The 13,949-nt window shown below is 39.4% G+C and overlaps 1 protein-coding gene across 1 annotated transcript in view; it reads left to right on the forward strand.

The window, feature by feature from the left end:
- Positions 1-13,949, forward strand: part of LOC127653225 (protein tweety homolog 2-like) — a 51,190-nt gene that overhangs the window by 31,476 nt on the left and 5,765 nt on the right. Inside the window, exons 5-10 of the mRNA XM_052139830.1 lie at positions 4,809-4,904; positions 7,224-7,296; positions 11,385-11,454; positions 11,979-12,034; positions 12,807-12,899; positions 12,991-13,083. Of these exons, the coding sequence (XP_051995790.1) occupies positions 4,809-4,904; positions 7,224-7,296; positions 11,385-11,454; positions 11,979-12,034; positions 12,807-12,899; positions 12,991-13,083 (481 nt within the window). The remainder of the gene's footprint in view (positions 1-4,808; positions 4,905-7,223; positions 7,297-11,384; positions 11,455-11,978; positions 12,035-12,806; positions 12,900-12,990; positions 13,084-13,949) is intronic.

A 13,949-nucleotide genomic window follows, 5' to 3' on the forward strand; every position in this document is an offset into this window, starting at 1 on the left:
CATCCTTTTGGCCCTACTCCTTTAGCTTGTGACCTACTCAGTAAACATGTTGCCCTACTCCTCAAACATCCTTGTGGCCCTACTCCATTAGCTTGTCCCCCTACTCCTAAAATTTGTCGCCCTACTCCTCAAACATCCACATGGTCCTTATCTTTAAGCTTGGTGCCCTACTCCTCAAACATCTCATCCTACTCCTCAAACATCTCATCCTACTCCTCAAACATTCATATGGTCCTAATCCTTAAGCTTGGCGTCTGTAAAACAGTTAAAGGATGGGCAAGGAGGAGGCGAGAACCGGCTTGTCAACATAAATAATAATTTAATAAGAAACTTAAAACACAACATAAACAAACACACATGCGGACATGCCCGTAATTCTCTCTCTCTCGAACAATTGTCACCGGCCGCCTTTATCCCTCGCCTCATCAGGCCGATTGGGGACCGGGCGCGCGATATTCCGACCCGGCCCCGCCCCCCTCGCTCCACATTCCTCCCGGCGTTATCTCAGGCCGGGGTGCCACCGGCATGACTAACACCCCCCCTATCCCTGGGGCGGGGTGTATCTCGCATGGTCATCCCCGCCTTCCTTGCCCTGGGAGGAGACAGAAGGGAGAAACAACAACAAAATAGGCGAGGGAAAAGGCCAACACGGTGCGAAAGGGAGAGAGAGAGGAGAGAGAGAAAAAGCTCACTCACCGGTTCTCTGATGTACCGTCGCGTGGTCCTCGAACACACTCAGGCGGACGACAGCCGCTCCAACCCCGGGCGAACCGGAGTGAAACCTTCGACCCCCAGCGGGCAGAACGCGCCTCCGCTTTCCTGGCAGCAAATGGGGACACTCCTCCGCCCCTGGCAGCGGCCCTACCGCTCCTGGCGGTCGGAGAGTTTCTTCCCTCCTCCCCTCGCGGACGGCGGTCTCCCTCGACCCCTCCGCGTCTCTGGGGATGGCAGGGCACTCCTCCGCCCCCAGCAGCGGCTCCCTTGCTCCAGGCAGTCGGGGTATCCCGTCCCCACTTGCCCCGCAGACGACGGCCGTTCCCCGCATCCGGGTGGTCGGGCTACTCCGTCACCCGGTAGATGGCAGCGGCGCTCCCCAGGGTGGATGGCAGTGTCGAGAACTCTGCGACGGGCATCCCTCCTCCCTCCCGGCTTTCGGCACCAATGTAAAACAGTTAAAGGATGGGCAAGGAGGAGGCGAGAACCGGCTTGTCAACATAAATAATAATTTAATAAGAAACTTAAAACACAACATAAGCAAACACACATGCGGACATGCCCATAATTCTCTCTCTCTCGAACAATCGTCACTGGCCGCCTTTATCCCTCGCGCGCCTCATCAGGCTGATTGGCGACCGGGCGCTGATATTCCGACCCGGCCCTGCCCCCCCTCCGCTCCACAGCGTCCTACTCCTAAAACATGTTAAACTACTCCTCAAACATCTATGTGGGCTTAATCTTTAAGCTTGTCTCCCTACTCCTAAAACATTCATATGGTCCTAATCCTTAAGCTTGTCACCCTACTCCTCAAACATTCACGTGGTTCTAATCCTTAAACATGTCACCCTACTCCTCAGACATGTCACTCTACTCCTCAAACATCCACGTGGTCTTTATTTTTAAGCTTGTCGCCCTACTCCTTAATCTTTTCGCCATACTCCTCAAACACTTCACCCTACTCCTCAAATATTTGTGTAGTCCTAATCCTAAAGAGTGTCACCCTACTCCTCAAACATTCATATGGTCCTAATCCTTTAGCTTTTCGCCCTACTCCTCAAACTTCCATGTGGTCCTAAGCTTTAAGCTTGTCACCCTACTCCTCAAAAATATCACCCTACTCCTCAAAATATCACCCTACTCCTCAAACATCCATGTGGTTCTACTCCTTAAGCCTGTGCCTTACTCCTAAAACATCCTTTTGGTCCTACTCCTTAAACTTGTCACCCTACTCCTCAAACATGTCACCCTACTCCTCAAACATCCACATGGTCCTAATCTTTATGGTTGGCACCCTACTCCTTAAACATATCATCCTACTCCTCAAACATTCATGTGGTATAAATCCTTAATCTTGTCGCCCTACTCCTCAAGCATGTCACCCTTCTCCTCTAACATCCACATGGTCCTAATCCTTATGCTTGTCACCCTACTTTTTAATCTTGTCACCCTACTCCTCAAATATTCACGTGGTCCTAATCCTAATCGCCCTATTCCTCAAACATGTCACACTACTCCTCAAAAGTCCACGTGGTCCTAAACCTTAAGCTTGTCCCCCTACTCCTCAAACATGTCCCCCTACTCCTCAAACATCTATGGGGTCATAATCATTAAATTTGTCACCCTACTCATCAAACATATAATTCTACGCCTCAAACATTCATGTGGTCCTACTCATTAGCTTGTCCTCCTACTCCTTAAACTTGTTGACATACTCAAACTTATCATCCTTCTCCTCAAACATCCACGTGGTACTAATCCTTAAACTTGTTCCCCTACTAACTTAAACTGTTCACGTACTGCTCAAGCATGTCACAATACCCCTCAGACATCCTTGTGGTCCTTCTCCTTAAGCCTGTCCCCCTACTTCTCAAACATGTCACCCTACTTCTAAAATATCCAAGTGGCACTACTTCTCAAACATGTGGCCCTACTCCTCAAATAAGCATGTGATTCTACTCAAAATTGTGTCCTTACTCCTCAAAAATGCATTTGGCCCAGTTCCCCAAATATATGGCCTAAGTTTTGTAAATTTGAAACCATTGCATCAAGAGAATTACTACCCCATGATGATTTCTGGACAAATGCTCCATATATGAATCATATAAAGGTGCCAACTCTGGCCTTCTTCTCCTGTTGTGTTGCTCTTTACTGGCACTACTGCTGGATATCATCTGGGCAAGTCTTGTTGAATTGATTTGTGTGTCCTCCAAGAAGAATACATTTCCATTTGTAGGCCAGCATGATATGAACTTGCAGGGAATATATTAATGGGTAGCTAGTGTTTCATGCAGCTAAAGCACTGTGCTATTGAGCAGCAACGGCCAAACCTTTCTTCCTCCATTACTCAGAAGAAAATCTAATCGCCCCACCTCTGGACTTCCTCTCTTGATTCCTCATACTCCTTTGTCTCTGTCTCTCTCTCTCTCAAGATGTGTGGACATGTGTAGGACCTCATGGCATAGTATTACTGATCAGATTGTGGTTAAACTTGCCAGGCATTCCAATAGTGCTCCAAACCATACAGATGGGGAACCACTACAATACCAATGCAGGATGGAAAGCCTGCCCGTTACCAGAGTTTCCGTTAGAAAAAAATGGTGCCGGTCAAAGTGACCGGCAGAGGTTTCGTTTTACGGACATTTTGATGATATGCCGTTCAAATATATAAGCCTACTTAATTAGTCAAGTTGAGGAAAACTGGAGGCAGTCTATGTAACTCAAAAATGACATAATCAGGCCGTATAGAATGCAACATTATTAGCTTAACTTTCAAATAGGCGAAAAAAATCATGAGCGTCCGATTGTCATCGCAATGTTTTTACTGTGGTTTCACACACATTCACTTTTTGAAACATTGAGGCACGGATGTACCTAATACAAATAAATAAAACATCTCCAGTTAACTAGCAGATCATTCATTTAGTCCGTTATTAAATAAGAGATCTAGCGCTAAAATCTGTTGTTTTTGAAATCAAGCTGAGCTTCGTGTCCGCTGCTATCAGTTGCATGGACGACGCGCTGCGCGAGTGCGCAATCTTCACTAGGGCGGCGTTTCAATCTATCGCCGTTCGCGGAGACTCTCTATTAATTCGGTGAAATCACAAAATAAAATGCACACAAGCGTGTCCCTGCTTGATATAGACTGTAACCATGCACTGATGAACATAGGCTATTCAGTTTTGATGATAGAGAAAAAAAACTGCACGAATCGCGGCGGATTAGAAGCACTGATCTATCTATAATGAGATGTTCCTGATTCACCATCGTCTGGCCTCTGAAAAAAGCTTTTAAAGCTAGTCTGCCTGGGCCTGGCCATATTTGAAGCGTCTCACTCAATGCGTTCATTGTTTAGGTCTATATTGCGGCCGTTTTAGGCGTGCGCTTTATTTGAAATGCAGCATGCGATGTTGTTTCATAACTTTCAAACGATAGAGCCTGTTCCTTTATAACATAGCAAGAGATCGGTGTATTTTTGCTTTATACATTTTAGGCTTATTCTCAAATTCAGATTGTGTTAGGGGGACGGGATTATTAGGCAATTTTAATCGGATAATTTGACCGGAGAGATTTAATTTTGTCAGACATTTAATTTTTTTACCGGCCAATGTCCGGTAATTACCGGACAACGGAAACCCTGCCGTTACACAGCACTAGTATATATATTGTGGTTGTAACACTTTAGTTAGAAAACAATGCCGGGTGTTTTTTTTTTTTTTATCAAGATTTCAGGTTAAAATACATATGAATGTAGAAGGGAAGGTGTTTATTTTGGGTCCGCTAAAGGTTTCACCATTTTTAATGATCTAATAAATTTGTGTGACTAATGAATTTTTAAAAGTACAAATATTCCATGTACTCTACTAATATTAGATATTAAAGCTTAATTTAAAAGAATTATAAAATAATTACTAACATGTCATCTTCCCAAGAGTATTTCGAGTCGCCCTTAACGCACACTTTTATAGTTATACTTAGAGAGCTGCTGACAGTGTACTCCCTCACACCATGATAAGATGAATATTAAAATATTATAATAACAATAATAATACCTGAATATTTATTCCCTTTCTCATCTTTATTGTTTCTTTTAGATGGTTAACTTATCTGCTGCTGCTGATTTTGGACCTGGTCATTTGTCTCGTAGCATGCCTGGGATTGGCAAAGCAGTCTCGATGGCTGCTTGCAGTGTAAGTGTTCTTTAAATGTTGTTGTGTTAAACAGTGATTTTGGTACAGTATGTCCTTCACAGAAGAGGAGTTCTTTTGACCCGTTTATTCCATCTTTGTAAACATGAAGCCATTTATTGTCCACACGGAGATCGGATGAGATATACAGTGGCCCCAAAATGTATTTAAAAAATGTTGGACACTTAAATGTGCTGTAAGCAATTTTTTTCATGGAAAGGTATGCAAAAAATGATCCTAGTCCCTGAAAGATATCACTGAAATAAGTGTCATAATATATCTCACCACTCTCTGTGACAGCACTAGACTTTGTAAACACAAACAAAAATGTGTCCGTGGGCCACGGTCTCTGACACTTTCTGCCATTCAATCATTTTGCGCATTCTCGTAGTGTTGTAGTTGCAGCGAATAGTGGCTTAGCGCCATATTCTGATTAACAATTTGTCAGTTGAGGGCGCTTTTTTGCTACTGTTATGTTTGACAGCCATGAGCACATTCTTTGTGTTGTCTCAATGGTATCGTGGGGTGTTTTGGAAATAGGGGGCGTGGCTAGATCAATGGCTCAGTCTCGTGGAATTTAGAAAGGCTAAAATCGCTTACAGAACCATAAAGTCACACTTTATGTCTGGATTGCATTAATTAAAAAATCAAAAAGCAAGTACCATCTGTAAACAAATTATGCTAAACCATTTACCAGAACTAACCTTACTTTTCTAAAAAAAAACAAATTGCAATGAATTTTTAACCAATTGGTGCCAGGATGATTTTCAGTGATTGTATTGAAGTCAGTTCCCCTCAAGTTCACACAGGTGTCCCAGCAGAGTAAACACAGTTGTAGTTCATCATCACATTAACTATGAAAATGTTCCACGTACATTTGACAACCAGAAAGTGTCCAAATAATTGTTGCCTTTATTTTGAACAATATATATGTCATTTTATTATTTGAACCCTAACAAATTCTATATTCCTTAAAATATGAATGTATGGAAAATAAATGCCACTTAGTTTGATATTTTGTTTTATATAATGCTAGAAATTTGTACATGTGGCTTTTGTGTTAAAATACGTTTTGAGACCACTGTTTATGTATATGTATTTGTAGTTGTGCCCCATGTCCACAATTCCCTATTCAAACTGAGTTATAACCCCACCTTCAACATTACTGCGGAATTAGTGCACAGACTGTACATGCAGCAGAGTCTCGGTATACTTTATTCCTTTCAATAGTGTAGCAGTGTCGCATTACCTATATTTCTGCATTCATAAAATCCTTTTTCTCATTGTTAATTGTTTGTTTAGTGTCAGTACCTTTTGACTTTCTCTCATGAAGTTGATAATGCCTGCTAATTTAAATCCCAGATGGATACACTGTATTATTATGACATAAACAGACATCTGTGGAATGACTGACCTGAGTGCATCAAGCACTGTGATTAGCCAGTCGCCAGCCCGCCCTGCATTTCTTCTCTCTCACCTTAATTATTTCACAGGCCTCTTACTCTCTCTCTCTCTCTCTCTCTCTCTCTCTCTCTCTGGAAGATCCTCTAGATCTCTCCCCATTTATCCCGCTAATGCTTATTGATCTCTCTGCCGCGATAGTGTGTGCGCGCCCTTAACTAATTATTACGTGCTTCAAATCCGCTTTATTGGTGCTTTTAAGACCATGCTCAGACGACAAAAGCTGTTTGAGGAAACCTTGGATCCATTTTTCATAGCCATCAGGGAGTCGTTTACTCAATCACTTTCTCCCTTGCACTTCCTTATTTACTCACGTGGTCACTCACATGCTCTCACATGTTTGATCTTTTTCACTGGTTTACACCCTGATTCAATTTCTTGCCTGTTTTTGTTTGAATGTTATGTTGAGTTTTTTGCTGAGACGTCTATAAGATGTGTGCGTTTTCATCTGGTTGATGTCATTTTTATAACATTTTGCACATCTACAATATTTCATTGAAACCCGGAATATGTTAGAATGACATTCAGGAGATGTTTTGCAATATTATAATTTATGATGTATGAAAATCTGTTTGTTTTAAGATGTTTATCAGATATTTGCACACAAATATGACGTATTAAATGCTATGCAATGCATTCTAGATGATGCATTCTTTATGTGAGAGAATTTACATGCTGTACAGTCAGAAGATTGCACACGTGTACTCATTCTTTGTTATTAATACTTTTCACATTTTAAAATAAAAGTTAAGTAAATTCAACTCAAGTCGCTCTCACTGTCTCTGTCTCTCTCTCTCTCTCTCTCTCTCTCTCTCTCACTGCTCTCTCTCTCTCTTTCTTTCTTTCCTTCCCCAATTTCAGTATCATGGTGTTTGGTGTACTGACCCTATTCATGAGCTGGGCATCATTAGGAGTGGGCACAGCCACTGCAGTGGTAAGTTATTATGCGTGTATTAACTAACAGTTCACTTTGAACATACATTTGAAACATCATCAAGGTCCAGTGACCATAGAAATTACTTCATCCACCAACACTGTCCTGATTTCTATTATGAGTACAATGAAACTGTAGTATGTAAGTCAAGAGTAGAGGGGGGCAGGAGCTTTGTTGAACTCTTAGGAGATTATCAGGGTTCACTGACTGCATTTATGTGTCTCGTGGTGCATGCCAGATTCCAAAACGAAATATAAAGCCCTTTTCATTTAAATTAGACAGTCCGGCTGGCTTAGCGGCTGTAAACAGCCATTCTCTGTATGTCACCCATAGGCTAAACAGGCCAATCTACTCTATTTCTTGTCTCATCTTTGTCTTTGGGTCTCTCAGGCAACATAAAGTGTCTTTAGCAGTCCAGATCCTCAACAATGAGGCTACCATTACTTTCACTTGAAAAAAGGCAAATGCTATTTGATCCACGGTGTAAATAATAATATTACTATTTTTATTTTGTCTTTTAACATACAATGGATTGAATATATGTTTTTCATGATCTTAAAGACTTTTGTTTACAGCTTTTTACTGGAGCATATGTATTTGTTGCTGACCCTCTGAATTTGAATTTCAGGGGCATCTTTTTAGTTTTATGAGGGCAATTTGGTTTCTAATCATAAAAAGAATATCTCATATGCTAATATTAAAAAGGTAAATTTAATGAATTTATCAATCCAAACTCTCAAAATTGAGAATGTGTTAAATCTTACCCTTCAAATTAACAATCAGTTGATTAAACATCTACAATGTGATAATATTTACAACTATGCCTAAAATAGAATATTAAGAAACATAGATACTACATTTAAAAACTGAAGAATAAATTACAGGGGCACCATTTTTGCCACCACATTTTGAATGTTGGGGCATTTTTGTCACTTTTTTTGTGTGTGGCATTTTTGCCCTGAGCTCCCCTTAATTTCTGACCCTGATAGTATATGTAATTTAAAATGCTACTAATATATAATAACATATGTAGTGTATATATTAATTATAATATTAGATGTATATTTTTTATGTGTAGTATAAGTATGCTATATTAAATATTGTAATTACATGTCGTTAAATAACTAAATGTTTTTAAAATAGTGCAATAGTAGCATACTTTTTACTTTTTATTTTATTTATTTGTATTATTATTAATGGAGACATTAATGGTATCATGATCCTGACATACAGTAACAATGAATGTGCCCAATTACTGTACATATTTGCATTACATTCTGCACCTTCTGTGTCAGACCTGCACTCTACATGGAGCATAATAGAGATTAGAGTCACAGATGAGACTTCAGTCATGACATCTCTAGGGAACAGAGCTTAAGACTGCTCAGTGATGGCTCAGAGCAGAGGTCAGACCCTCTTAGTAAAGTGGATTACTCAAGCAGTGCTGGACAATGATTATTCCTCCTATTTAAGAGAGAGTAGAGACAAGACCTGAAGGAAAGTGTGACTCGCACATCTGCAGTCTACTCTTCCTTACAGTCATAAGAGAATTTGCTAGGGAGACATATACAGCCGTGGCCAAAAGTATTGGCAGTGACATAACATTTTGGCAAAGTGGCACATTTTTCTGCTTCAGTTGTTGTGATGTGGATTCACATTGTTTCTATATTAATGTGCAGAATGATCAGATGCATTTTAAATAATTGCAAAAAGCTTCATTGTCCAAAAAAATTAACTTTATCACAAAAACCCAAGTTTCACTGTTTTTTGGCCCTGGCACAAAATGACCAGCTAACATAATTTCACGAATCATATCAGCAGCACCTGGGAAAGTGTGAACTAGTACAAGTTATGTGAAATCACTCTATCAGTCTGATTGAATTATAAGAGCAGACTGATTTCTATAAAAGGAGGGAAGAAGTGCTTCCAATCATTGTGTTCTTGTTAGCAATGGTTACCTCTAAAGAAAGACGTTCAGCCATTATCACTTTGCATCAAAATAGACTCGCATGCAAGGAAATTGCTGCAAAGAATATTTCACCTGAAAGAACCATTTACCGGATCATCAAGAACTTCAAGGAGAGAGGTTCAACTGCAGTGAAGAAGGCTTCAGGACGTGTCCAGCAAGCGCCAGGACCATCTCCTCCTGAGGACTCAGCTACAGAATCATGTCACCACCAGTGCAGAGCTTGCTCAATATTGGCAGCCGGTTGGTGTGAGTGCATCTGCATGCACAGTGAGGTGAAGACTCTTGGACAATGGCCTGGTGTCAAGAAGGGCAGCAAAGAAGCCACTTCTCTCCAAGAAAAACATCAAGGACAGACTGAAATTTTGCAGGAAAGGATTGGACAGCAGAAGACTGGTGCAAAGATCTTTTCTCTGAAGCCCCCTTCCGACTGTTTGAGGCATCTGGGAAATCGATAGTCCTGAGAAGAAAAGGTGAACGCTACCATGAGTCCTGTGTCGTGCCAACAGTGAAGCATCCTGAGACCATGTGTGGGGTTGCTTTTCATCCAAGCGAGTGGGCTCTCTCACAATTCTGCCCAAAAACACTGCCATGAATAAAGAATGGTATCAAAACGTCCTGCAAGAGCAACTTCTCCCAATGATCCAGCAGCAATTTGGTGATGATTCGTGCATTTTCCAACATGATGGAGCACCATGTCACAAGGCAAGTGTGATAATGAAGTGGCTCGGAGATCATTACATTGAAATTTTGGATCCATGGCCAGGCAACTCCCCGGATCTTAATCCCATAGAGAACCTGTGGTCAATCATCAAAAGGCGAATGGACAAGCAGAAGCCCACAAATTGTGATCAACTCTGAGCACTAATAAGGCAAGAATTGGATCACCATCAGTCAGGATTTGGCCCAGAAGCTGATACCCAGCATGCCAGAGTGAATTGCAGAGATTATGAAGAACAAGGTTCAACACTGTAAATATTGACTCTTTGCATATATTGAATGTTTTTACCAATAAAAGCCTTTAAAACTTATGAAATGCTTATCATTATTTTCCAGTATACCATAGAAACATGTGAAAAAAATAATCTACAAATACTGAAGCAGCAAACTTTGCAAAAACACTGCCAATAGTTTTGGCCACGACTGTATGTGACACTTTATAATCATTTGATAAATAAACATTACATAATGCTAAATCAGTTAATAAAATAATTATGATGTGGTGAAATAGAGTCTGCAATATGATTATAAATGTAATTATTTATTTCAAAACTGTACAATATATATATATATACACACACTCATTTGTGCATTATTATAGTATTGTAGTTGCAGCAAATTATTGAGGCTTACTGACATTTTATGCCATGTTACTCATAACAGTTGTCAGTTGATGCCGCTATTTTGCTACAGTTGTTTCTGATAAACGATTCAGCTTGTGTCGGTCTCAATAAAGCTCATTTGGTATCTTTGACGTGCATGGTTTTTGAAAAAGGGTTAGTGGCTTGGGGAAATCGTAGAATGGCTAAAATCTCTTAAAGCACCTTAACTTTTTTGGTGGTTGTTCCCTTAAAATCTTTCCCTCTGCTGCAGTTTTCAAATCTTGTTGTTTTTTGAAGAGATTCAAACTGGTGCATAATGTTTGATTACAAAACATGAGAACCAGTGGTATTTTGGCATCAATGATGTCAAACCTGACAGAGCTGTGGCACAGTGGGCTGTGAACATGTTCAGGACATACAGTATAAGAGTCATTGCACATTCAATGCATTTGTAGCAGACAAACATAAGCGTTGCTGTGCATGTAATGTTTTTTTTGTTTTGTTTTTTGATAAATTGAAAGAAACAAACAATTCAACAGCGTAGTGAAGCTGATGTCTTCTTGAGCTGTTACCTATTTCTGGTGGTAAACAGATGCTGCTTGTACTTATGTTGATGATGCAATCGGACCACGGCCCGGACCCAAGTAATATGATGTGAACAGAGACCAGCAGGGGGAAGCAACAAACTCTAGTTAGGACCAAGCAATCAAAACAAGTGCGAAAGCACTTGCCTCTCTTCTCTTGCTGAATGCCAGTGTGGCAGAATTTTAATTATAGTCATATTGTTTGATCTGTCGTAGGGCACCAGTGACTTCTGTGTATCTCCTGACAAGTTCATTGCAAATCAGACCAAAGACTCCTTAAGTTCAGGTAAGCATTGAATATTTCACTGCTCCGTATACCTGTGCTGTTTGCATGAAAAAACAAAACAATCAAATCTCTTTAGGACAACTGTTCAAATTCATATTCTACACATTGTACATTTTTGTTTTTACCTTGAAATTTGTAATAATTAGTCTGTTTATAATATTTTCCATTTAAACTATATAAACTATTATATCATATTTAAAATAATTTTTCTTATATTTAAAATATAAACATGCTGTTTTTGCTAGTGTACTTGTAAACGACCTCTGTTATGATTGGCTAACCTCTTTGCATTTAAAATGAGTATCAATGTATCTGCCAATGTGCTGAGCACTGAACTGGTATAGATATGTAATTGTGGGCTGTCTTGTTAATGTGCTCAATGTTGTGACATGACATGACATGTTCTGATTGACCAATTTTTGCTAATTAAAGCATTTTCCTTGACATATCCCCTTTAAATAAACATGACTATAACCCAGACAATAAGCATTTGATTGTTTGCTTTGTTTCCATGCGCCTTGCAGATATTGTGCACTATTACTTGTACTGCAGCCAGAGTCTTCCTAATCCATTCCAGCAGGTAAATAATTCCCTGGCATGTCAATGTTCAATTCCTCGCATGACCCCCCTGACATGAGCAATTAATAGGAGATTACAGCATCATTTCCCTTCTAATTGTGAGAAATAACCATTTTAAAGCCATTATAATGTTTCTGTAAAAAATAAAAAAAAATCTGCATGTTTAATTAAATTATGAATAGTCGATAGGAAAATAAACTTTGATCAAAGGGAGTCTCTTTTGTCTGTAGTTTGGCGATAATTAGATTAGTCTGGGTTTCTCGCATTGCCTGTAGGGATCCTATAAAAGCTTTTCCACTGATTTAGACATTTATTCTGTCTTGGTTAAGCTGCTGTTTTGGATGATCTATTAAAGTATATCTTTTGGTGGGTGAAGTCATGTGAAGCAGACACGCGAGACAGATGTAACCATTACCCGTTTTTCCTTTCTCAATATAAGCTTCCCTTAATAACGTTTAATCCAAATGTAATTACTGTACATATCCTTAGTACTCATTAGGGATTCTTGACCTCTTACAAGTCCTTGCATTAACAGAAGGCACGACCTATAGCACATCTGTGTCTCATTTTAGAATAGCTCTGAAATGATGGGTCATGACCCAAAAAAGCTTTGCAGGTCTGTTCTTATAGGTTCACATTTTTTCTCATAAGGAAAAATGTGATGCATGTAAATAATAAAATGCAACTGATCTCACAACTGTGTATATTGAAAACAAATTTTGTTGCTTTTTTACAATACACTATTTTGGTACTGTGTTGTTTCTGTGCTGTAGTCTCTGACCATCTTCCAGAGGTCTCTGACCACCATGCAGATTCAGGTGCAAGGCTTGCTGCAGATTTCACTTGCTGTGTTTCCCACTGCAGAGGTAAGAGCTGATCCAATGACAGGATATTGTACATCATGTACTATTCTTTTTTTTACCTAACATATTTATTTCCCCATTTTAATCTTTTTAGAAAGACCTTCTAGGAATTCAACATATCTTGAACTCCTCCGAGTTCAATTTGCACCAGCTCACTGCCTTGCTGGACTGCCGCAGTCTTCATAAAGTGAGTCATTCAGTCATCGTTCTGCCTCAATTGGCATTTTAATGGTTTGTTAGTCTCTCATAGCCAGACTTTTGATTATCAACATCATTTATGTTCCACTTTGTTTGTTTATTTTGGCCAAAAGCCCACTTTGACAGGAAAAGACCATTTCATCAGCTTGTGGTAGAACAATATGGGTTTCTTAATGACCGATGCAATAACGATATCTAGAGTGCAGGGTGGCAGATTGTTGTTATAATGCTGATATATTACATACAGTTATTTATAAGATAACAAAGGAGATGTGCACAAAGTTACTCAAATTAAATGGACACTTATTTTCCGATATTTTCTCAAAATTCATTAAACATGGAAACAGATGTCCATTGCCGAAACATATGTCCATTGACCATTGACAGATTTAAAAATTCAATTTCTGAGGCCTGGAGAAGTCATGGATCTGCTCTAAAATACTATATCTACAAGATCTAGATATAGACTTGCTTGCAAGCCAAAGAGGTGTCTAATTTGTTTGTAAATCGTTCAATTTTTTTGTACTTATTTTATTTGCAATGCAGTCTGAATCAAATTAATGATTTAAAAAATCTGTATCCAGTAATTACAAATGCCTGGAAAGATTATGGAGAAGTCATGTATTTTCATTTGTCAGAATGGATGGGAACCCTGAGTGTAGCAGCCTGGTATCTTATAAATGTGACATCAATAAAAACCTGTGCACTCTTTACTGAAAATAATTAATTAATTAATTAATTAAAAATAAATATATATTATTTATTATAAAATATTAAATGACCCAAATAAGTAGCCTCAAAATGACTTTGTATGTGTCCCTAACAGGATTAATTTCTTCAGTTGTACATATTATT

The sequence above is a fragment of the Xyrauchen texanus genome, chromosome 12 (genome assembly GCF_025860055.1).
Source record: "Xyrauchen texanus isolate HMW12.3.18 chromosome 12, RBS_HiC_50CHRs, whole genome shotgun sequence".
Lineage (NCBI taxonomy): Eukaryota > Metazoa > Chordata > Actinopteri > Cypriniformes > Catostomidae > Xyrauchen > Xyrauchen texanus.